The 23,102-nt window shown below is 34.1% G+C and overlaps 1 protein-coding gene across 10 annotated transcripts in view; it reads left to right on the top strand.

Moving 5' to 3' along the window:
• The first annotated feature begins 1,623 nt into the window (after nt 1-1,623).
• The window catches only part of LOC129928615 (probable peptidyl-glycine alpha-amidating monooxygenase pamn-1), a 28,560-nt gene continuing 7,081 nt past the window's right edge, over nt 1,624-23,102 (top strand). For 3 of the 10 annotated variants that reach the window (XM_056043445.1, XM_056043447.1, XM_056043446.1), the window contains exons 1-6: nt 21,490-21,563; nt 21,687-21,724; nt 21,839-21,891; nt 22,255-22,424; nt 22,580-22,638; nt 22,919-22,973. In XM_056043445.1, the coding sequence (XP_055899420.1) occupies nt 21,554-21,563; nt 21,687-21,724; nt 21,839-21,891; nt 22,255-22,424; nt 22,580-22,638; nt 22,919-22,973 (385 nt within the window). In that variant the 5' untranslated portion in view covers nt 21,490-21,553. Of the gene's footprint in view, nt 2,279-3,461; nt 3,517-4,249; nt 4,302-4,403; nt 4,472-4,968; nt 5,043-6,785; nt 7,062-8,006; nt 8,093-10,015; nt 10,186-15,877; nt 15,962-16,129; nt 16,204-16,309; nt 16,361-17,092; nt 17,147-17,880; nt 18,163-18,317; nt 18,380-18,990; nt 19,082-20,681; nt 20,759-21,489; nt 21,892-22,201; nt 22,425-22,579; nt 22,639-22,916; nt 22,974-23,102 lie in introns of those variants that run through there. The other 7 variants (XR_008780059.1, XR_008780060.1, XR_008780061.1 and 4 more) reach the window with 7 other exon arrangements.

Genomic DNA, 23,102 nt, shown 5'->3' with positions numbered 1-23,102 from the left:
ACCATTAATGTGTTGGATTGGTCAGATAGACCTAGCTTGTATAGTCGATGTCTCGATACGTCGACTAGTTGCTATATATGATGAAAAGACTGCCTTGTATTTTTCCTTGTGCGTAATACTAATAGCGTTGAGTTGTCTAGCGATCAAATAACACATCTGTCAATGAAAAATCTAGATCTGGGTGTAATAAAACGGTTGCCTGACCTAGTCAGGAAAACCAGTGACTTGGCAGAATTTAGGTCATTGGTTAATATGCATGACTAAATGCATGACGTGTATGACGTAATCATCTTTTTTGAAGTAACGTCTGTATTATTATATAAGATAAGATAAAACGGGACCTCAAAACAGTGAACATTGATACTGGGAAGACATAGCCCTAGAACACTACGCGGAGAGAGATGGTGACCAAGAAATGTATGGACAGTGAAAAATCACGGGCCTCAGCTCTGGAAGAAAAGCGTGCCATACGAAAAATGTCCAGCTCATCTAGATAGACCAATAAAGCGAAATAGGCCACCTGTTAATGCGTAAAATGTGGACTAGAGTGTCTCTCCACAATAGGGCTCTACAGTTATATACACGAAAAAGTGTTCTGCGAGATTAACCTTAGTCGTTGTACGACTGAATGAGGCCAACACTTTTACACAGGTCAAATGTGTCTTACCCCGCCCTATTTTTGAAAAATGGATCTAGCGTGCACCAGTTACGTGTGTGTAGGATTTTTGTAAATTTCAGATCTACTTGTGACTATTCTAATATAAGCTATTAATAATACCGCTCTAATATTGACTATAAGATAATTATTTATTATTAAACTGTATAATTATAACTGATTTAAAAAATAAAATACGCATTAAAAAAAAACTTTGCGTCCTGAAAAAAAGACCACGCATTTCCCCTTTGTTAGCACCTCCTACCAGCACAGTTGACTACACAGTGGGGCGGAGTAAAAAGTTGCCGTATTCCGCGTTAAAACGGCGCCTTCGACATACACGGAGGTCACGGTTAAAATGCACAGAACACCTTGTGATGTTTTTGCTAAATAGGAAGGCGTGTTTCACAGACTAACCAATCAAATCTTCCTAGGCTTTCAAGTTAGGCAGACTCTAGAAGCACGTGTAGTTGTTAATGTCTATTATTTGCGGCCAAAATTTTAGGTGATCATATTCAAATCATCATTGCTCATTACTTCAAATCACTACACCTTACAGTAGATTATATCTAGATACAATAGAGGCACATTCCTAGGCCAAATTTCTACAAATGCTCCAGCTTCCCTAGTGATATTAGAGCATGGAATGGGTTGCAGAGTAAATGCATGACGCATAGAGGTTTAAAAAAGACCAATCGTTTTTATCGCTATAACAATAGGTCTCGTTTTTTATATGTTAATAAATTAATAATGAATCTAGTATTTATTTTATAATCAATATAATAGTAATTATATCCAAATACTATAGTTCTCTCTTTTTAAATTAGTTTAAAATAAAAAAGGGGGAGATATAGAATGTAGATATGGTATTTTAAAATTTCTTTGGGTGAGGGGAAGATACTATCAAGTAACAAATCTCAAGACTCAATCCAATCACAGCCATCAGACCAACACACATTAGAAAAAAGTTCATTAATAGCACAACACACAGGTGTATACCAGGCCATCTACACAGCCCCAAAACATTGCTCTAGTTTTATTGACAACAATGATGAGAGAAAAGGGGGAGGAGCCAATTATTGATCGGTCAAGCCGTTAATTAGGTCACACACTAAGCATGCTAGTACGTTGATGCTTTTTGTATGTGTGTGCAACAGACACTGAGCGTGCTCTAAGATACGTTGTTTTTTTTTTGGTCAACTAGGTGGCTTGGAGAAGGCGGAATTTATCTAGAATCTAGATGTATAGGTAACACAGTTCACAAGCTATCATAGCTTTTTAGCCCCTTCCCCGGAAAAAATATTCAGTACTGACTTTGGGGCCTTTTTCTTTTGTCAGACTGTGTTATATATAGACTATAGAGATAATAGACTACATAGATTAAAGATACTTAGAGTAAGTTAGATCAGCGCATGTTTTGTTTTTAGGTCAACCAGGTAAACTGATGTGTCCTCGAATGCCTAGGGGAGGGCGGGATTATCTAGATCTATATACTTAATATAGACTATAATCTATACGTAGATCTAGATTATATAGATCTAGATCTCATTCTATAGTAGCCTTTACTATCATGCTATGATTTAAACGTATTTTTAAAAATCCTTTTCTTTTTCTTAGAAACAGGTTAGACTAGGCCTACTCACTGTTAGATCTAGATGGTAGACCTAGATTCTAGATCTATATAGACTAGACAGTCTAATATTCTTATAATATAAGATCGATCTAATTATCTGATCTAGCTAGACTAGAATTGACTAGATCTGATCTGAATGGATTGTCAGGAAAAAAAAAGGATTTAGTCGGCTTAGTGGCTTATACTGTAACTTTAGTTTGTTCTTAGTCTTAGTGAAGTAATACTATTATTAATAGTATGGCTAAGGTACTAAGCCTAACTAAGGTGTTCTTGTTTTAGTGTTAGTGTTATGGGTTGGTTGTAGTAGTAGAATATTGTAGATCTAGACTAGTTTAATGTAGTGTGTTTGTGTCTAGTAGATCTAGGTCTAGTATAGTACACAGTAGTTGTAGTGATTTAGTTAGATAGTTGGTTTTATCAGTTTGTAGATAGTTGGTTTGGTTAGTTTGTTGGTGTTTGGTCAGTTTGGTAGTGGCGTAGATTTAGAGGGTTTTAGTTAATTTCTGGGTTCAGTTGTAGTGGTTAGTGTATATATATTTTATTATTGATTTATTTTTCATGTAAATAAAGTATCGTTTTATTTTTAGTATTTCAAGTAAAGTTTTTGTTCTTGCTTTCATTTTAAATTTAGTTAGTTTAGTGTAGTCTAGTTGTCTGGTTACTTAGGCGACTCTTGCCCCTTGGTCGCAGACCGAGGTGCACAGATTGAGCCCACCCAGTAGCGCTAACATCTGCCTACTGTTATAAAATTTAATGTTGAGCAGAGAGAAAAGGTCTCTCTTGCGCCTCCTGACCTGCTCACATGTTAATTCACAGGACATCACAAACACATAATAACAATATGTCTTGAGCATAGGTTGTTCATCAGCCCTAGACTTGGGGAGGGATGGGGGCGGGGACTTGGTTCTCTTCTTTTCAATGTCAACATTCCTTCTCAGTCTAGTCTCTAACAGTGCACACCTACTGCACTACTTGAATGGTGGTGTGCATGGCAGGGTTATAACTATATATAGATAATAATAAATAAAACATGATGATTGTTATTCTATACTGATTTATTTTCTTGCAAAAACAAAATAATTTTTTATAATAATAATAATAAAAGTCATGTGACCTTCACATTCCAATATTGTTTGCATAGTTTAAATTTGTTAAAAAAAATTTTCCCTATAGCCTGATGCCTACTTATGTACAGCTTATCCTGTTGAAGATGAGGAATATTATATTTGTAAGTCAGTCACACTTTTACTTTGTGTTGACAATGTTAATATATTACTGTAATATGCATGTCTGACTCATTCTAAGACAGGAGATCTAAACAGATCTTATAGCTCACTGTCTCTTTTGAATTTGCAAGTGTTATTCTGAGAAATGCTTATCTCAATTCAGTTGAAGAAACAAGTTGAAGTTGAAGAATCCAATGCATTTTATGTGTAAATTTAGTCATGAATGTTAATCAATGGCTTAAACTCTGCCAAGTCATTGGTTTTCCTGGCTGATTCAAGCAGCCCATTCCATTCTCTAATGGCACTAGGAAGAAGAAGCACTTGTACAAATTTGTTACTACATCCTAAATAGCTTGTATCAACCAAGTCCAGCACCTGTCATGCTAATATAACTTAAACTGTTGTAAAGAATACCATAGTTAGTTCTTAAGTTTTATAGAGTCCTCTCAGGATTTTCCCTCAATCTCTTGTGGCTTGAAACTGCTGCAGCTTGTTTGGAATTGGGAGTACTAGATAAATATTCAATGGCTACAAATGCTAAACGTTCACATAACTAAAAGATTGTTTATTGATGTTACTACTCAACTACTTTGTATTGTGTTTGAATGTCACTTACTTTCTGTCTCATGAAATACTGCATTCTTCCTTAATCTTTGGACTTATTATTATAATTACCTTCTATCTACTTAATATAGCCTGTAGTGTTGTGACTTTGACTCTTAATATTTTATGTAGATTCTGAGCCTACTGATCATTCAAGTCTTAAGATATACACCACATTTCAGAAGTAAGTTTTTAAACCCTTACTCTTGTATTTTAATTTGTGTAATCATTTCTATTGAAGTGTCAACACTCTTATTGCAACCGTTCTTTCTGCTCCAACTTCTAGGCCTCAGTTTGTGGCTGGAATATTTCTTTTGGCTAGTTACTGGTTTCAAATTCCACCCCAAGTGTCATGTAAGTATTGACATTTAATGGTAACAATGTAACAGTTCAACAGACATGCACATTATAAGAGAACCATGTAAGAGAAGTATGTAATAGCTCTGTAAGAGAGATATATGATTAAGTGTTAGAGAAGTATGTGATAGCACTGTATTAGAGATATGTCTATGATTAAATGTAAGGGAAGTAATCATAATTTTCAAAATTATTTATTGACCATAAAATGTAAGAGCCCAAAATCTGGTCTTTTGGAATTGTTGAGAAATGTATACTGTTTGCTATTCTTTGTATATTATAGCATATTGTAGCATATCCTGTAGATATCAGCTGTACTTTCCAAAAAGAGAAAAGTATATTCCCCTTTGCATATAGAACACATGCTCATGGACTAGGTAAAACATAATTTTTAAATTATTTTTTTTTTTTTTTTTTTTTTTTAACCTAAAACAATTAAACTCCAAAATAAAAAATGTTTCTTTAAACTTAAATATTTTTATTTTTAAACTTAGGCAAAGTAATCACAGGCTATCAATACAATGGGACTTATCATGAAATAGGCAAAGGGAATCCCCAATGGCCACAAGTGAGTTAGTTCTAATATTGACACTACTAGTGACACCAGCATTAGTTTGATTTATTTTCTGCAAGTGTAAACTTACAAAAGTCTGCAAGTGTAAACTTACAGCGGTGTCATACAGCCAACCGGCATCTTATACCATTTCTTTGCCGATGACTCACAGTTATATGATTCATCAGTACCCTCAGAGGTGTTGCATCTGGCAGAGAAAATCAGTGGTACCGTTGCAAGGGTGAGCGATTGGATGGTTGAAAATAAACTCAAGATGAACGAAGACAAGACAGAAATAATTAAGATTGGCACTAGGAGCAATGTCTCAAAAGTTGAAAGCACAGATTCTCTCTTTATCATGAACTGCCATGTTCCTTTTGTCCATGTAGTGCGGAATCTTGGAGTTTTCTTCGACTCAACACTATCTTTCGACCCACACATAAGTCAGCTCTGCAAAGGTCTTTATCTGCAGCTGCACAGATTAGGCCAGATCCGACCATATTTAACAACGGAGTCAACAAAAACGCTAGCTGTGGCATTCATACTCTCCCGCCTTGACTACTGCAACACCGTGCTAGCAGGTATACCTGATGACAAAATAGCCAAGCTGCATTGTATACAGAACAACGCCACTAGAATAGTCCTTAAAAAATTTAGACAAGATTCTGCTACTACGCTCTTGCGCACGCTCCATTGGCTTCCTGTGAAAGCGAGAATCGATTACAAGGTCGCCACACTTTGTCATCAGTGTATATATAACAACGAGATGCCCTTGTACCTTAGCAAACTAATTACTCCATATGTCCCCCAGAGAGCCCTGCGCTCAATAAACTCAACGCTTTTAATAGTGCCACGTTTCTCCCTCAAAAGCTACGGTCTGCGGGCTTTTTCAGTTCACGGACCAAAGGTTTGGAACTCACTCCCCATTGATCTCAGACAGACAACATGCTACACCACTTTTAAGAAGAACATTAAGACCTATCTGTTTAAAACTTTTTTAGATTAACTGTCATTTTAGCTGTCGTGTTTGTGTTTGTAATGTTATTACAGCGCCTTGAGCCTACATTTTGTTTGTTAACAGCGCTTTATAAATAAAATTATTATTATTATTATTATCATTATTGAATAGCTTTGGTTCTAAGAAAGATCATTATGGCTGAAGAAGCTACTCTTACTTCTTTATCTAGTACATGAGGTTGAATTACTTTCTAGTCATAAATCTTAAAATACAAAGTTGCTTTTTTTTTTAAAATATTCAACAAAAACCACTAAAAAAAATTGGATACTAAAAACAAAAAAAATGAATCCACATATTAATTTGCTGCTTTTTTTTTTTTTTTGCAATAGCAGTTTTTTAGGTTATTTAACAAAAAATTTTTGCTTAAAAAGTTTTCCTTTTTAGATCAATTTTTACATCTAAGCCTCATGTATTTAAAGAGGAGTTTCATTTGTCTACATTTTATTGGCCCACAATGATACTTCTTTAAAAATATAGTTATCACATGTTTACAAATATAAATCCATACCCTTTGAACAGTTTTAGTCTTAGTGGGAACTCCACAAATTTCTCTATTTTACTATTCCATTTTTCAACCAGTCTAAATTGTTTCCATATCTGATAGTCTCAAAACATCCGGTAAAGAAAAGAAATAATAAGGATAAAACTCTTTCAGTTTTAAACCTTAAGTAAACACTTTTTTTTTCTCAATTGTATTATTGTTGATTTTCAAAACATTTTTTTCTTTTAATCTTGTACAGGTCAACAGGAAATGATGAGATGTTCACTTACTGATGATAGTTTCTGATGTAGGTCAACAGGCAATGATGAGATGTGCAATTATTACATCATGTTCTACACAAATAGTTCTGTAGCTGACTCATCAGGAGATTGTAAATTCAATGAACTTACACCACTGACAGGAGATAACTTTCCCAAAGATGTTAGTGTTCCACTTCCACCCAACCCAGCTCTTGAAGAAGCAGCCATAGGATCTCACAACCATCCAGGAGTAAATCCCCCAGAACAAAACAATGGTCAGTTGGATTTTATTGATTAATATCTTAGCAGTGTCTGCTTGAATCCCAACTGAGCTTTGTGTTTGCTGACTGCCTAAAGGCAGCATGAAAACTTCCATAATACCTTCTCTCCCCCCCCCCCCTTTTGTCCATACAAGAAATTTGACAGTAGTGCACTAAGCATGCTTTCCAAGCACTATATAAAGGCAATTTATAAAAGAATGAAGCTTTCTCCTTTAAGAAAAGATGAACTTGATGTAATTTATTTGCACACAAAGACCTTGGAGTTGAGTCTTCTTCTCAAGAAGCAGAATACATTGGAGACATTAAGAGGATTCTTTCAATGGCATAGCTCAGTAAAAGAGACTTACTGAAAGGCTTATTGACTTCTTAATATTTTGAGCAATTTTCTAGATATTTAAAATACCAACACTCTTACAAAAATACCAACACTCTTTAATACAAATAATAATACAAACAAAAATGTACAATTAATCAACAGAACTTTGTTTTCAACAATGTTTTTACAAAAATGGACATGATCTTAAGATGTCTTTTTCTCTCCTAGTTAGTCTACCTTTATTTGTCTTTAAAGAAATATTTCTCTTTTATAGATATAAATCCCCCTACTGGAACATAGTTGGCTTTCTAAGTGGTGGACATTATTAAATGGCACTTTTTTTTTTCCTTGAGACTTCCATAAACTATTCATAAAAACTAAACATCAAAAAGTCAATTTAAAGGGCTATTTGATGGTCTTGCAAATCTTTTGTATTCATTTCAAACCATTGCAATGTTTATGTAAAATTCATCTGTGAAATGAGCTCTCCATACTTTAAGAGCAACTATTATTTTTTTAGTCTGACTTATTTGAATAATGTAAAAGTTTTAAATATAAAAGAAATAATCTTTAGAAAGAAAAGTTTGGTGGATGTTAAGTTTCTATTCTACTCTACTCAACAGGAACTGTCCACTAATGTGTAAAAATGGTCAGTCCTCAATAATGTTTGCCTGGGCTAAGAATGCTCCTCCAACTGTCATGCCCAAAGGTAAGGAAAATTTAAAATAAATATTTGTGTTGATGAATTATTTAATTAATTATTAATGCCAATGTGCTCTATCAAACCACATTTTGTATGAATTGAACAAGGGAAGACTGACTGAGGTCTTACAATCCATCCATTTATATATACATGTTAAACACTTTAACAATACGCTAATTCTTTTTATCAGACTTAACTAATTTAGAGTGACAACTTGATATTTACAGCTTTGGTTTTGCCACAAAAACATTCATAGCTCAGTGGTCTAAGCTAGCCAGGAATAGTAACAATACATAAGACTATTCCTTAGTTCTATAGTTAGCTATCTACATGTTTTTATTGAAACCATTAAGGCAACATTTTCTTTACTTCCAGGTCATCATCTAACTAAAGACCCTTATATAATATAACAGTAATAACTTGTATTAATATTTTTATTTTCTACACCTTTGATTTGATTGCTACTTGATAAACTGGTGCATGAAGACCAGAATGTGTGGGATTTTTTTTTTCTGCTTTACTGATGCATTGATATGTGTTGCAGCTTCTTAGTGCCATGTGAACTTAAAATAAACAAAAAATGTTTAGGAAATTAAAATAATGTTCTGTGGCTAATGTTAAGTAATTATTGATACATAGTCGAAGTCAGATTAGATTAGCCCACAACATTATTTTGGCGACCCCGACGAGATACAGAAAGCAGAGTAGGAAAGTTGAGTTTAAAGAGAACAGAAACAGAAATAACAAAAGTAGAGTGTATTTCACCAATGAAAGGGACAGTAGAGAAAGTAGTGATAATGAAGAAGTAGAAGAGATGAACTATTGTTGGGGTGTAGAAGAAATAAATTTTGCAGAAGATGAAACCAACAGAGTGAGAGTACACTCTGGTTTTATCAATGGGAAACCTATGAGGTTTGTCAAAGATTCGGGATGCAGTACAGTTGGAATTAGGAGTAACTTAGTTAAACCAGATTGTTTATTAGGCTATGAGAAAAAAGTAAGGTTGATAGATGGCAGTATCAAGCGCTATCAAGCCTGTAAAGTTTTCTTAGAAACACCATTTTATACTGGTTATTGTAAAGGTTTAGCAATACCAGGATTGTCTCATGATTTGCTTTTAGGCAATATACATGGACTAAAGGAACTGACTCAAGGAGAGATAGATAGCTGGAATAGAAGACATGAATACAAAATGAGACAAAGAAATTCTTATGGTAAAGTGAGAAGAAACATTATTTGTTTTAAATGTCAAAGAAAGGGACATATTGCCAGGCAATGCAGAAGTTGTGACTATTCAGATAGGAGATCTGACCATTATGAGTATGACAGAAATTTTGATAGCAATGCCTATGATAGACAGTATCATAGAGGGAACCCTCAGAGAAGATGTAACTCTGATGAGTACCAGGGTACAAGGGACAATTGTAGGTCATATAGACCTTACCAAAGAAGAAATGGAGAAGCAGAATATAGTTGGAGAAAGTAAATTCTTGATGGTTTACTTATAAGTATATATAGATATATATATACTAGCAATGGTTTAATTATATAGTGCATGAACATGTTGAGTTCTTTTAGATTGTAAATAAGTTGTATATGTTATGATATTTATTTTTATGCTATAGTATGGCACTCATAAGACTGTGTTGATGAGAAAGGGAAATAATTTGAAGAGTTATAGTTTTAAAGGGAGATAATATATATTGAAAGCTTATTGGAAAGTAAGTATGAGCAGAAGTATTATATTTTCTTTGTGTGTATCATCACATCGATCATTTGTAAATTTTAGATTCCTGAGGAAATGGTAAGCGAAGGAAGAAATAAGCTTGAATCTATTGATGGGTTGGAAATTTAGGGATGCCTCAAGTATCACTGTTTAAATGTTGTAATAAGTTGTTAATGGATTTTTACTGTTTGTATCCATAATAGGAAAATGTCATGAAGTTGTGATGCTTCTTGATGCTCTTGAAGATGGACAGTGAGATGGTACTTGGCATCGTAAACAACATTATTGTGATGTGATGAACTTTTATCTTGTACAACGTGTACAGCTTGAACCTTGTACAAAATTGACTAAAATTTTACACAACACATCAGAAGTAAGAAATTTCAATATGTGTAGTTTCCTACCTACTGCCATTTAAAAAACAAAAGCTATATCTAGGGAGAGATTGAAAAGATGAAAGCGTTGAAGATTAGTCCATACATAATACTATGGACTATTGAATTTTTGACCCAGAGATCTCAGAGGGTTAGGGTAAACAATGTTATTTCAAAAGACCGCATAGTTTCTGTAGCTGGAGAGACTATTGAAATTGTGCAAACCTTTAAATACCTTGGTACTATCCTAGACAATAAACTAAATTTTACTGCAAATACTGATTATATCAGCAAAAAAGGGCAGCAAAGATTATGATTACTAAGAAAACTGTCCTCGTTTAATGTTAGCGAAAAGGCCTTGGCTATGTTTTATCACGCTCATATCTGCAATATTTTAAGTTTCAATATCACTGCCTGATATGGCAATCTGAGCATTAAAAATAAAAATAAACTTTATAGAATCCTAAATGCTGCTGGTAAAATCATTGGCAAAAAACAAACCCCATTTGGGCAGTTGTTTGAGACAAACATCTATAAAAAAGCCATCTATAAAAGATCCTCGAAATAAAGAATCACCCTTTGTGTCAGGATTTTGTGATTTTACCATCACAAAAGAGATACAAGACACCGATAGCAAAGACTAACAGACACAAACTCTCTTTTGTTCCCCTGGCAATCAAATCATTAAATAAGAACAATCTGGTATAAACTTTGTCACATGTAAATTATGAGTGAGTCTGGTGTGAATGTACACTTTGGTTTCTTATAGTTATAATGTTTTTGTTTGGTGTAATGCACAAATTGTAAGACCAATTTCCATACGGACAATAAAGATTATTATTATTATTATTATGTTAGAAATGAACGAGTAGTCATTCTCTGGCGCTGCCAGGGTCGAGTTTCGCTAAAGAGAAACAAAATTCATCGTAGTCCTTTTAACAGTTTCCACTGAGGAAATTTCTGGTGATGTGGCAGGTCTGCAACAGTACCGCCCTCTGACAGGCAACGAAGATGTTCCTAGGAATGTAAAGGGCCTTGAAGGTGTCTGTGAGGTCAGTTGTTATTATCCCCTCGGTTGATATAACAATGGGGTATATTGTTATTTTGGACAATTTCCATAGACGCTTAATCTCCAAGCCTAGGTTCCCATATTTTCTTTGTTTTTCTATCTCAGTTTTTCTTAAATTATGAGACAGTGGTACGGCGAAATCGATAATGGTAGCGTTTTTTTCTTTTTTATCGATGAACAGCAGATCCGGGCGATTGAAATCTACCATTTTGTAGGTCAGAATAGGCCTATCCCAGTACAGCAGATGTTCAGTAGACTCGAGAACCTCTTGCGGAGAGTATTTATTATTATTATTATTATTAATAGAGATAACCAAAACAAATGAAAACTGCTTATCCTTATTATTCAAAACCAATATCTCAAAGCTCAAAATACCTTGGAATTATAATATTATATTCATATTATGGAATTAATTTAGAAATCAAACAAATCATTAGAGCTTAAAAATTATTAAAAGAAATTTTTAGAAATCCAATAGGAACATACAACTGAAATTCTATTTAATCTTAGCATTATAAGTTGATCAGGTCTAAAATAGAGCTGTTTAGTTTCTAACAAATGAATGTTTACAATTACTGGAGTAATACCAAGAGTAAAGTTACTAGGAGACAATTCAGAAGTAAAGTAACAAACAATATTACACAAGAAAAATACATAAAAATACTTTAAAAAAAAAAACAAGCTTATATTAAGTGTAATTGTATCAATTAGTTTGGATCGGTCATGTAATTAAATTTGTAATAGATCTAGACTAACAATAAGTCTGTGCGATTAGAAATATTTCTACCTATTGTTTTTGTTTAGCGCAATTTCCTGCCCTTAGCTCTCTCTTATGGGCAGCCTCTTTGTGGAATAGTGTGGTGGCTTGTTTGAACTCAATGGGGACCATATTCACCTGTTGCTTGCAAATCCACTTTCCACAAAATAAATGTTTCCGAGCCGCCTCGTTGATACCATGGGAGCTGGAATCTTCAGAAGTCTTTCAACAGCTTGTTTTATATTTTTAAACGCTTTTAGCATTTGAAGGCTCTTAGCATAATTAACATTTTGCTTTTTAAAGTTCTATCTTCAAATTGTTCTAAATCTAGTTAATTTAATCAAGGATTTTTTTCTATTTCTCTTATTATATACTCTTCAATGCTTACTTACAACCTTCACTTCTAGGCCCCAGTATATTCATCATCATCATCACTCCTTTGAGTTCCTCATGGAACATAGGGCCTCGACAAAAACACGCCACTCTCCACGGTCTCTTGCTAGCTTTTTGATGGTGTCCCAGCTCTTTCCGGTCTTCTCTGCTTCTTCAAGTACACTGCGTCGCCATGTTCTTTTTGGTCTTCCTCTGCGTCTTGTTCCCTATGGGTTCCACTCTAAGGCCTGCCTAGCTCTGTTGCTGGTATCTTTTCTAAGGGTGTGACCAATCCATCTCCATTTTCTCTCTAAGATCTGCACTTCTATATTTTTTTGTCCACTCATCTCCCACAGTTTGGTGTTTTCTACTTTGTCATACCAGTGTATTTTTAGGATATTTCTCAGGCATCTGTTGATGAAGGTCTGTATTTTTTTTGTTGTGGCTTCAGTTGTTCTCCATGTTTCAGAACCATACAGTAGGACAGCCTTGACATTAGAGTTAAAGATTCTTAGTTTAGTCTTGTTTGAGATGTAAGGAGATTTCCAGGTTGGTTTTAGCTGTGTAAATGTCTGACGTGCTAGATTTATATGGCGTTTAATATCTTCATCTGTTCCACCTGATATACTGACTACACTCCCAAGGTATATAAAATTTTCTACTTGGTCTATTGTCTGAGAATCCAATACTATGTCTCCGATTTGTTTATTGTTTACTTTAAGTACTTTAGTTTTTTGATGGTTTATTTTGAGGCCTACTCTTTTTCCTACTTCACTTAAAGCTGTGACCTTTTCTTGCATATCCTGTAGTCTGTGTGATAATAGGGCTATGTCATCAGCGAATTCCAGATCTTCCAGCTTTTGTGTGAGAGTCCATTGGATTCCTCCCTGTTTGACTCCTGTTGTGACTGGAAATTCCTCTGACAGCTTGCCACAGTGGGTTACTTGGCAGGTGAAACCATCATAAAGGTTCTTGATTATGGTTATTATTTTATTGGGGATCCTATAATGTCTCATTACAGTCCAAATAGATTCTCTGTCGACACTATCAAAAGCTTTTTCAAAGTCGACAAAAGTTGCATAGAGAGGAGATTGCCATTCGACACATTGTTCTACAATTATCCTGAGTGTAGCTATTTGGTCAGCACAAGATCTCCCTTTTCTGAATCCGGCCTGTTCTTCCCTTAGGTGTTCATCACATGCTCCCTTTATTCTGTTTAGTAGGATTCTGCTAAAAATCTTGCTTGGTACTGACAGCAAAGTGATGCCTCGCCATTTCTCACATTATGATAGATCTCCACTCTTTGGTATTTTTATTAGCAAGCCCTTTTCCACTCACCCGGAGGTGTTTCTGTTAACCAAATTTTGTTGAATAGTTTGTGCATTGGGTCAACTATTTCACTTCCTCCTTCTTTTAGGACTTCGGGTGGTATGTTGTCAATTCCAGCCGCTTTACCTGTCTTCATTTGTTTGAGTGCATTCCTTATTTCTTCTTTTGTTATTTCTTCCATGTTTATGTCTAGTGTTGGTCCTGCATTTAGATCTGGTGGATTTCGTGGTTTAGGTCTATTGAGCACTTCTTGAAAATATTCTTTCCTTCTTTCAAGTTGTTCATTTATTGAAGAAAGTAGTTTTCCGTATTTGTCTCGGACTGGAACATTGCAATTAGCCTTTTTGGTACTGAGAAGTTTGGTGATTTGTATAGTTGTTTTATATCTCCTTTACCTGCTGCTTCTTCTGCCTGTTCTGCCAGATTATTGTAAAATGATCATTTGTCTTGTCTAAGCATTTTGGTGACTTTCTGTGAAACTGCTTGGTAGTCTTGTTTTGATTGTTGCTTGTGGTTTCTTGTTTTTGCCTGTTTAGCGCATTTCCTTTCTTCGATTAATTTCCATGTCTCGTCACTAATCCACTGTTTTTTCTTCTTAGGGTTAAGGCTTAGTACTTCATTGCTTGTTTCAGTAATAATTTCTTTGAAATTTTGCCAAGATTTATCGACGCTTTGTTTGGCCTCATCTAGTTGTAGCACAGCAAATCTATTTTGAAGGGATAGTTGGAATTCCTTTTTAATCTGGGTGTTGTTGAGCTTGTCTAGGTCAAATATTTTCCTTTTGTTTCTTTCTGTTTTATTGCTGGCCAGCTTCATTTTTTAGTTTGGCAACAACTAGGTGGTGGTCTGAGCCAATATCTGCTCCTCTTCTGTTTCGTACATCTAGTAATGTGCTTCTCCAGTTCCGCTGTATGGTAATGTGGTCGATTTGATTCTCTGTTTTATTGTCTGGTGAAACCCATGTCACTTTGTGGCATTTTTTGTGGGGAAAATGCTGCCTCCTATCACTAATTCATTAAATGTGCAGAAGTCTGCAAACATTTCTCCATTTTCGTTTATGGTGCCAAGTCCATGGGTGCCCATACTTTTCTCTCTCTCTCTGTTGTCACTTCCCACTTTGGCATTCAAGTCTCCCATGACGATCAAAACATCTCTTGTAGGTATTTTGTCAACTATACTTTGCAGTTGGTCATAGAATTTATTTTTGTCAGTATCACTTGCAAGGTTGGTGGGAGCATAGCACATAATGATGTGAACATTTTTGAACTTAGACAAAAATTTGGCTCTAATTATTCGTTCTGAAACTGGTTCCCATTCTAAAAGACTTTTGAAAGCTTCCTTGTTTAGTAGTAGTGCTACACCATTTTCATGTAAGTCATCTTCTTTTTCCTTTCCAGAGAAGAGAAGGGTTTCTCCTGATTGCAGTCTTGTTTCACCGAATGTGTTCCATCAAACTTCACTCATTCCCAGGATCTGTAGTTTGTAGTTGGCCATTTCCTTGGCAATTTGTGCACATCTACCTGGTTCTAGTTAAGTATGGACATTCCATGTTCCCAAGTTAAATGCTGCCTTCTGAATAAGGAAGTGTTTCTTTTTCATTGGTTTAAGTAGAGTGGTCGGCCTCACAGGATTCGTTCGACTTTCCCTGCATAGCTTCATAAGTCTCCTTTGTGGAGCTCTACTTTCGCCTCTGACAATGTTTAGTGTTTGTGCTTTTGTTCTGGTTTCTATAACACTATTTTTTTTCCATGGACAGGTTGTTAGCCTATTGCACAACCCCTGTGTCCCGGGGAGGGGGATGCACCTTTTGTCTGGCCTCTTTCCTAACAGACCTGTCCGGCTTGGTAGTACCTGCCAGGAGTGATGAGCTCTCGCCGGTATAGCTCTGAGGGTCATTGAGGCACTCAAGCTGTCACACCACGGCAAGGTATGTGCATCAGGTGACAGCCCCAGTATGTTGCTGGTATATTTTTGTTGGCTGCTGGCTTCACCATCTCACCACATGTAAATTGTAAGAATTCTTAAATTCTATAGACTATTTTCAGTAGATATTATTCCAAAGAAAAAGCTTTTTTTTTTTGTTTAATGAAATTTAATAATAGTTGAATCTTTTTTTTAAAACATTATAAACACCCAAGGACATACATTTTTTTTTAAATTTCAGTGTACCCTGTAGATATAAGCTGTACATTCAGAATGGACAAGAGTATCTTTCCCTTTGCCTACAGAACACATGCTCATGGATTAGGTAAGAGTTAGAATTTCTCTCTTTTCTCCTCTTCAAGATAAACTATTTCACTTCCTTCACTTCCTCATGTCTCACACACTAACTAGAAAATGGATTAGGGTCTTCAAACTAGATCTAGGTAACAGCCTTGTGCCTTTCAGTTCTCTTCCACCCTAACTATTGTTCCAGGTCGAGTCATCACTGGTTACCAACACAATGGTTCTTATCATAAGATTGGCAAAGGAAATCCACAATGGCCACAAGTGAGTTAGCTTGACAATATTATATTAACATTAAGAAATTATATGTAAAGACTAAGCAATATTTTCAAGACAATATCGAGCACTGTCTATTATATCCTTTGTATAGGCTTTTTACCCAGTGAAAGATATTATTGAAGTCAAACCTGGAGATGCGTTGGTATGTTTTTAGAATTCCTACTACATTTATTTTTTGTTATACATTCATTATTCTATAATGCTAGGACAAATTTGTACAAATACTCCTTCTTCCCTAGTGCTATTAGAGCATGGAATGGTTTGCCTGAGCTAGCCAGGAAAACCAGTGACTTGGCAGAATTTAAGTCATTGGTTAATATGCATAACTAAATGCATGACGCGTAGGACGTAATCATCTTCTTTTTTGAAGTAACGTCTGTATTATATTAGATAAGATAATGAAATTTTCAGTTAATGTGTTTTTTTTTATTTGTTGAAAATTGAATTGTTGGACCTAATCATTTAAGAAATTACATCACATTCATTCTCTAGAAAATTGGTAAAAGTAAGATTGTTGTTTTTTTTTAAAGAATTTTTATAAGAAAAGTTCACTAAGCCATGTCTAGAACGTACTGATATTTTATGTTAAAAAAAACAAACTACATTGTTATGTTCATATGTTTAACTAGTTGTTTATTTCTTGTATACTAAGTGATTGGTTTTCATATCTGTTTTAGGCAACCTATTCCATCTCTTTAGAGAGTATACACTTTAAGGCATTGCACATTTTAATGTTTTTTGGTGTTTTTTTTTACATTGAATGATCAAATAAAAAAATATGATTGTTATTCCCAAGACATCACATTCTTTCATAGGTAAACAAATGTGTGATATTTATTTGCTAATTTCTTTTTTGTTTTCACCTCCTATGTAGGCTGCTAGATGTACTTATAACTCAAGTTCAATGGATCATACTGTTGGGTGTTGGGTTAGTGTATTGACTTTGTATTGTATTTTCACCTCATTTGTATTTATTTTCTAAATATGTGTGCTGATAATAATTTAACCATTAGTTCAATAATTATTTTATTATTCATTCTTTTTAAATGTATTATACTGTGTTTAACAAGTCATGAAAGGATTCTTTCCAGTCATCATCATTAATTTAAGGTTTACAAGTAAAGAGGGGGCAGCAGGGTGGCTGAGTGATAAAGTGCTTGACTTCCACACCAAGGAATCCCAGGTTTGACTCCTGGTGAAGAATGGAATTTTTAATGTTGTGATCTTTGGGCAACCAGCTTTAATGGATACCTGTTGTTAGTTGGGAAAAAATAAAGGCGGTTTTCATTATACTTGCCACATAACACCATCGTTAACCAGAGGCCACAGAAACAGATGACCTTTACATCATCTGCCCTATAGACCACTAGGTCTAAAAGGCACTACATTTTTATGTAGGAAAAACTTAAAAGAATTAGTCCTCAGAAAATATACAACTTAGTAAGGGACTTGACTGTAGCATTTGTATGAATCTAATGATTGACAGACCATTAAGTTCCTTCACTCATTAAAAAAATGTGCCACATGACCTTATTTTTTCTGATCCTCTTGTAAATTAATAATGTACTATTGAAATTGTAGTTTGTATACCATAATTAGAAGCAAACTAAATAAACCCAACTATTTAAAATTCTTATTGACAATAAATATATCCTTTTGCAGGTCTACAGGAAATGATGAGATGTGCAATTTTTATATTATGTTCGACACGAACAGCTCTGTGGCTAATCCTTCATGGCAATGTGGCACCTGCAAAAGAGCTCACAGCTCAGCAGCAATAAAGCTGGCTAGAAGAAGAAGAAGGCACTAATGAACTTCTACAACTGACAGGAGATAACTTTCCCAAAGATGTTAGCGTTCCACTTCCACCAAATCCAGCACTTGAAGAAGCAGCCATAGTTTCTCACCACCATTCTGGCATGAATCATCCAGATAAAGCCAATGGTTAGTTTTGTAGCATATAGAAGCAATTCAATTAATTGTTTTGCATTGTTAAACCTTAATTTTGTTTTGTTGTAAATAGATTTTTTTCTTGAGCAATTAGAATCATCATTTATTTGTATTACAAGTGATATATTGAATACACTGTCACTTTCCAGAGAACTTGTACCAAGACACAAAAACTCAAGACATATTGATGCCTGGTGCTAAGCCTAATACAGTAAGTGTTTATGAAATATAAAGAAAAAAGCTTATCCCACAAGCTGACATTCAAGTTTTAGATGTACTAAGAAAATATTGTGATGGTTGCTGGTATTTTTTATATTCAGTCCTGTGTTATTTCTAAACAATTCTTTATCCAAAACCAAATTTTTAAAACATGGGCTAACTTTGGAAAACATTTTTTTCTTAATCAAGATATTGAAGTTTAAATTAAAAGACTTATTACAGTAGCATCTGAACATTTCTCATCATAAAAGTATTGGTTATATTAATTAATATTTTTATTAAACTTGCTTAAACATAAATGTATTTAATAAATAAACAATGAAGTCCTACCTAGCCATGAAAAATTATTAATACAAGTGTGTCAGTAATCTAGTCAATTAATGTGTTTGTGAGATGATGTTATTTCTCTTGTCCTGTAGCCTGACACCTATCTATGTACAACCTATCCAGTTCTAGAAGAGGAGCTTTATATTTGTAAGTCATCTCCAAGTCTTGTTGACTAAACTATAGTTACAGTGGTGTATATGACATACACTGAATAGTTAATTTAAAAAAAAAAATCATGTAATATATTTAATGGTATTCAATTATCTTGCTAATCAGATAAATTTGAAGCTCTGGCCAATGCTGCCACTGCACACCACATGTTGCTGTATGGATGTGATGGTGAACCTTTTTCTACAGACAGCATCTGGTAAGTAAGAAGCTTTAATTTTTTAATGGTAAAGTTGTTGTTTTTTTTAAATAAAATTCAAATAGTAATAAAATGATTCTAGATAATTAATATATTTTATTTGTGACAAAGTGCTTGACCTAGTTTGTAGCTAAAAATAAATAAGAATGGCCTCCAGCTTTTGCTGTATTAGAATTATACTTTTTCTCTTTCAGGAACTGTCCACCAATGTGTAAAAATGGTCAGCCTACAATAATGTTTGCCTGGGCTAAGAATGCTCCTCCAACAGTTATGCCTAAAGGTAACAAATAAACAGTTGACATGTTTTAAGCTTAACAAACTGACTAGAAAGAAACAAGTTTGTTTTTTTCAAAATTCAGTGATAAGTGAAGACTTCTTTTTGAGCAATTCACTTGTTAATTGATGGTGGAATTGCATTTCTGAACTTGTTATTAAATGTTAATATCCTCTCACCCCATCAATATGTAACACTTTTTAAAAATTTAATACTATAACCTAGATATCTTTTTCTATGTACCTGAAATTGATTTTCAGATAGGATCTTTGCTTATGTTTTTGACAGTAAATGGACTTAAAAGAGCCTGGTAATGGTCCATTTTTTAAAAAACCTGCATAAAATATATTTCAAAATAATTTTTGTAAAAACGCTATATTTCTCTTCAGCAAGCTGACAATTTAAAATGATTACATAATATTCTAAGATCTTTGATAAACCATTTTAGTATTTTTTCTTCTTGGCACTTTTGTGTTGGTGACTGCGCCTTGCCATTTTATTTCCAGAGTCTTGCACAAATACCTGAGACAGACACTTTTAATGTGGCATTCAAGACATGCATTCTTTTGTTTATGCCACTGAGGCATGTACTAAGCATAAATGCAATTGGTGAAAACCAGCTGGAAAGGTTTAACAATAGGTTAATGACCTGTCAAGAACTATGTTAGGCTAAGAACATTACAAGCATGCTGAAACTCAGATATAAGCTCTCAGTAGTCCTTTTATATTATCATCATCACATGATGACAGGTCAGAGGGATTTATCTGTGAAGAATTTGAGTTAGGCATACTATTGTTGAAATGAGAAGATTACTGAAACTTTACAGATCAGATTATGCCCACCTGCTCTCCATTGAAAGTATTTTAACACAAGTAAGGGCTCAAGGTAGCAAATGTAATTTCCAAGATATAAGCTGCATGATCTGTGATAAAGTTCTGAGTTGTGTTCTTAGGAACACCTGACCAACTTAGTGGTAAAACATTGAAAGGAGGTTCATTAACTTACATCTGGGTTAACATTGACAAAAGAAATAGAACACCTCAACAAGATACACTGAGTGTTTCATTGGGAACGTTTAAGTAGGGAGAACTTATTCTGCAATTCTTTCTATTAATAATCCATCATGTTGCTTGTATCACCTTTACAAAAGGTTCCTTTTCACCTATTCCTTACTATTGCTAAAAAAAAAAATCTAGACTTTAAAGTCAGTAAAAAAGTCATTGAAGATCAGATTTCTCCTGTCTCTACCATTACTTGTCAATACTCACACACACAACATGTAGGAATTAAAATGTTATCAAGAATGTCATGTTCTTTCTTTAAAGGTGTAGGTCTCAGGGTCGGCAGGAAAACATCAATTAAGACTATTGTACTCCAGGTACACTACGCAAAGATTTTGAAGGTTAGTTTTATTTACTAATATATAAATGTAGATGAACCTATAAAATTGTATTCTATATAATTATTGGAAAAAAATTTAGACAATGTATTAGAATGCATTATGGGGGTGAGGTGGCTGAGTTGTTAAGTGCTTGGCTTCCAAACCTGGCGTCCTGGGTTCGAATCTCAGTGAAGACTGTGATTTTTAATTTCGGGATTTTTAGGGCGCCCCTGAGTCCACCCAACTCTAATGGGTATCTGACTTTAGTTGGGGAAAGTAAAGGCAGTTGGTCGTTGTGCTGCCCATTAACCATTGGCCAAAGAAACAGATGACCTTTATGTCATCTGCTCTATAGACCACAAGGTCTGAAAGGGAAACTTTTCTTTATTAGAATGCATCATTGAAATGATTTGAAAACTCAAATTCAGATTTTTTTCCTTATATGAACTTAGTCATAGAAATTGATTAGATGTCATTTTGTCAACTAAATTGTTATTATTTCTCCTTCTGCTAACATTTTATTTCATTATGTTTGTCTTAAACAATATTTCATTCAGTGATGTTATTCCATAATGTTTTATGTAACACTTCAATTTATTTTCTTTAGTAACTACCAATATATTTCAGACTCAGAACCTGCAGATCACTCTGGACTTAAACTTTACACAAAACACTGTCTTAAAATATCTCTTTGTAATGTCTAAGATTTTATCATATCTCTTCTAATTGTTATTAATTGTAATGTTCTTCAGGTACAGCCATAACTGGTTATCAATACAATGGAACGTATCATGAAATCGGTAAAGGAAATCCACAATGGCCACAAGTAAGTCTTAAAGTTACCATATTTGATATTAAATTATTCTAACATTATATGATCTCATACAAACTTACAATTAAAGTGCCACATGTTTATGATATGAAATAAATCTAAAGGCCTTCTATCCAGTGAAGGAAGTAATTGAAGTCAAACCAGGAGATGCTTTAGTAAGTCTGATATAAATATTTACCAACTGTAATGTCAGCTTTTCTTTTTCTGAATTATTATTAAAGCTCTTATGGTGTTTTTTGTCTAAATTTGAAATGTGACTTATGTTCCAGGCTGTTAGATGCACTTATAACTCAAGCTCGATGCATCATCCTGTTGGTGTTGGGTGAGTTTCTTGTTGGTTTAGCTTTTAACTCTAAAATTGAAACAAACTAACTAAAAGTAGTCAAAATTGCTGAAATGTGATTTCTGTTTACAAAGTCTGTCATCAGCAACATAAATTTTTTTTTTAATAAAACATTCATCTGTAATATGGACACGTAATAAATAATTGGAGAAAGAAACAAAATTGACAAAAAAAAGTAGAGAAAAATATATTTGTTGAAAAACTTCATCTCTAATATTAACTTTAAACATAAGAAAGATTAATCTATTTCAATTAAACCAATTTAGCGTTGTTCACTTACTGATGATAGTTTCTGAAGCAGGTCAACAGGCAATGATGAGATGTGCAATTATTACATCACAGTTCTGTGGCTGACCCATCAGGAGAATGTGCTTTCAATGAACTTACACAGCTGACTGGAAAAAACTTTCCCATAGATGTCAGCGTTACTCTTCCACCCAATCCAGCCCTTGAAGAAGCAGCTATAGGATCCCATAATCATGCTGGCATGAATCATCCAGGTGAAGCCAATGGTAAATTTTTTCTCAAAAGCTTTAAACACAATATTTCCAATAAGATTGCATAGTCTTGTAATGTTTTCAGTCTATTGTTTGTTGGCTTGTGTTGTTCATGAACAGAGCAAATTTTAAAATGTTGTTCACTATTTCTGATTCTTTTTTATCTGTAGTTGACTTTGAAGACACACAGATATTAAAGATATTGATGCTGGGAGCAAGCCCTAGAAAGGTAAACTCTTTGTAATTGTTCATGGGACATAAGAAGAGAGTGAAGATGCTTACAAGGATTCTATTTTAATAACCTTTTGGATCAATTTAGTCATATTTCTCTAAAGTACTAAGAAATTGAATAAGGAAATCAAATTTGTAATTTCACAACTGAGTTAGGAGTTGTCAACAAAAGAGAAATAGTTGAATATCTTAACAAATTTTGTTTCTATTTTCATACTTTTAGTTTCTGCCTTTATAAATAAACAAATATTTCTACAAAATCATTATTGTGTTTTCAGCCGGATTCTTATTTATGCACAGCTTACCATGCACAGGATTTGGAATCATATATTTGTGAGTGTATAATCCACATTTTTTTTATGATAAACATAGCCTCTTTCTATTCTTTAGAAGATTTCACTAATTTAATATAATACAGTATAGGCTAAATTGTATGTTAAGCAATACAGCAAACAAGTGACT

Source organism: Biomphalaria glabrata, chromosome 10, assembly GCF_947242115.1.
Source record: "Biomphalaria glabrata chromosome 10, xgBioGlab47.1, whole genome shotgun sequence".
NCBI lineage: Eukaryota > Metazoa > Mollusca > Gastropoda > Planorbidae > Biomphalaria > Biomphalaria glabrata.
This window is presented reverse-complemented; position numbering and strand designations above follow the sequence as displayed.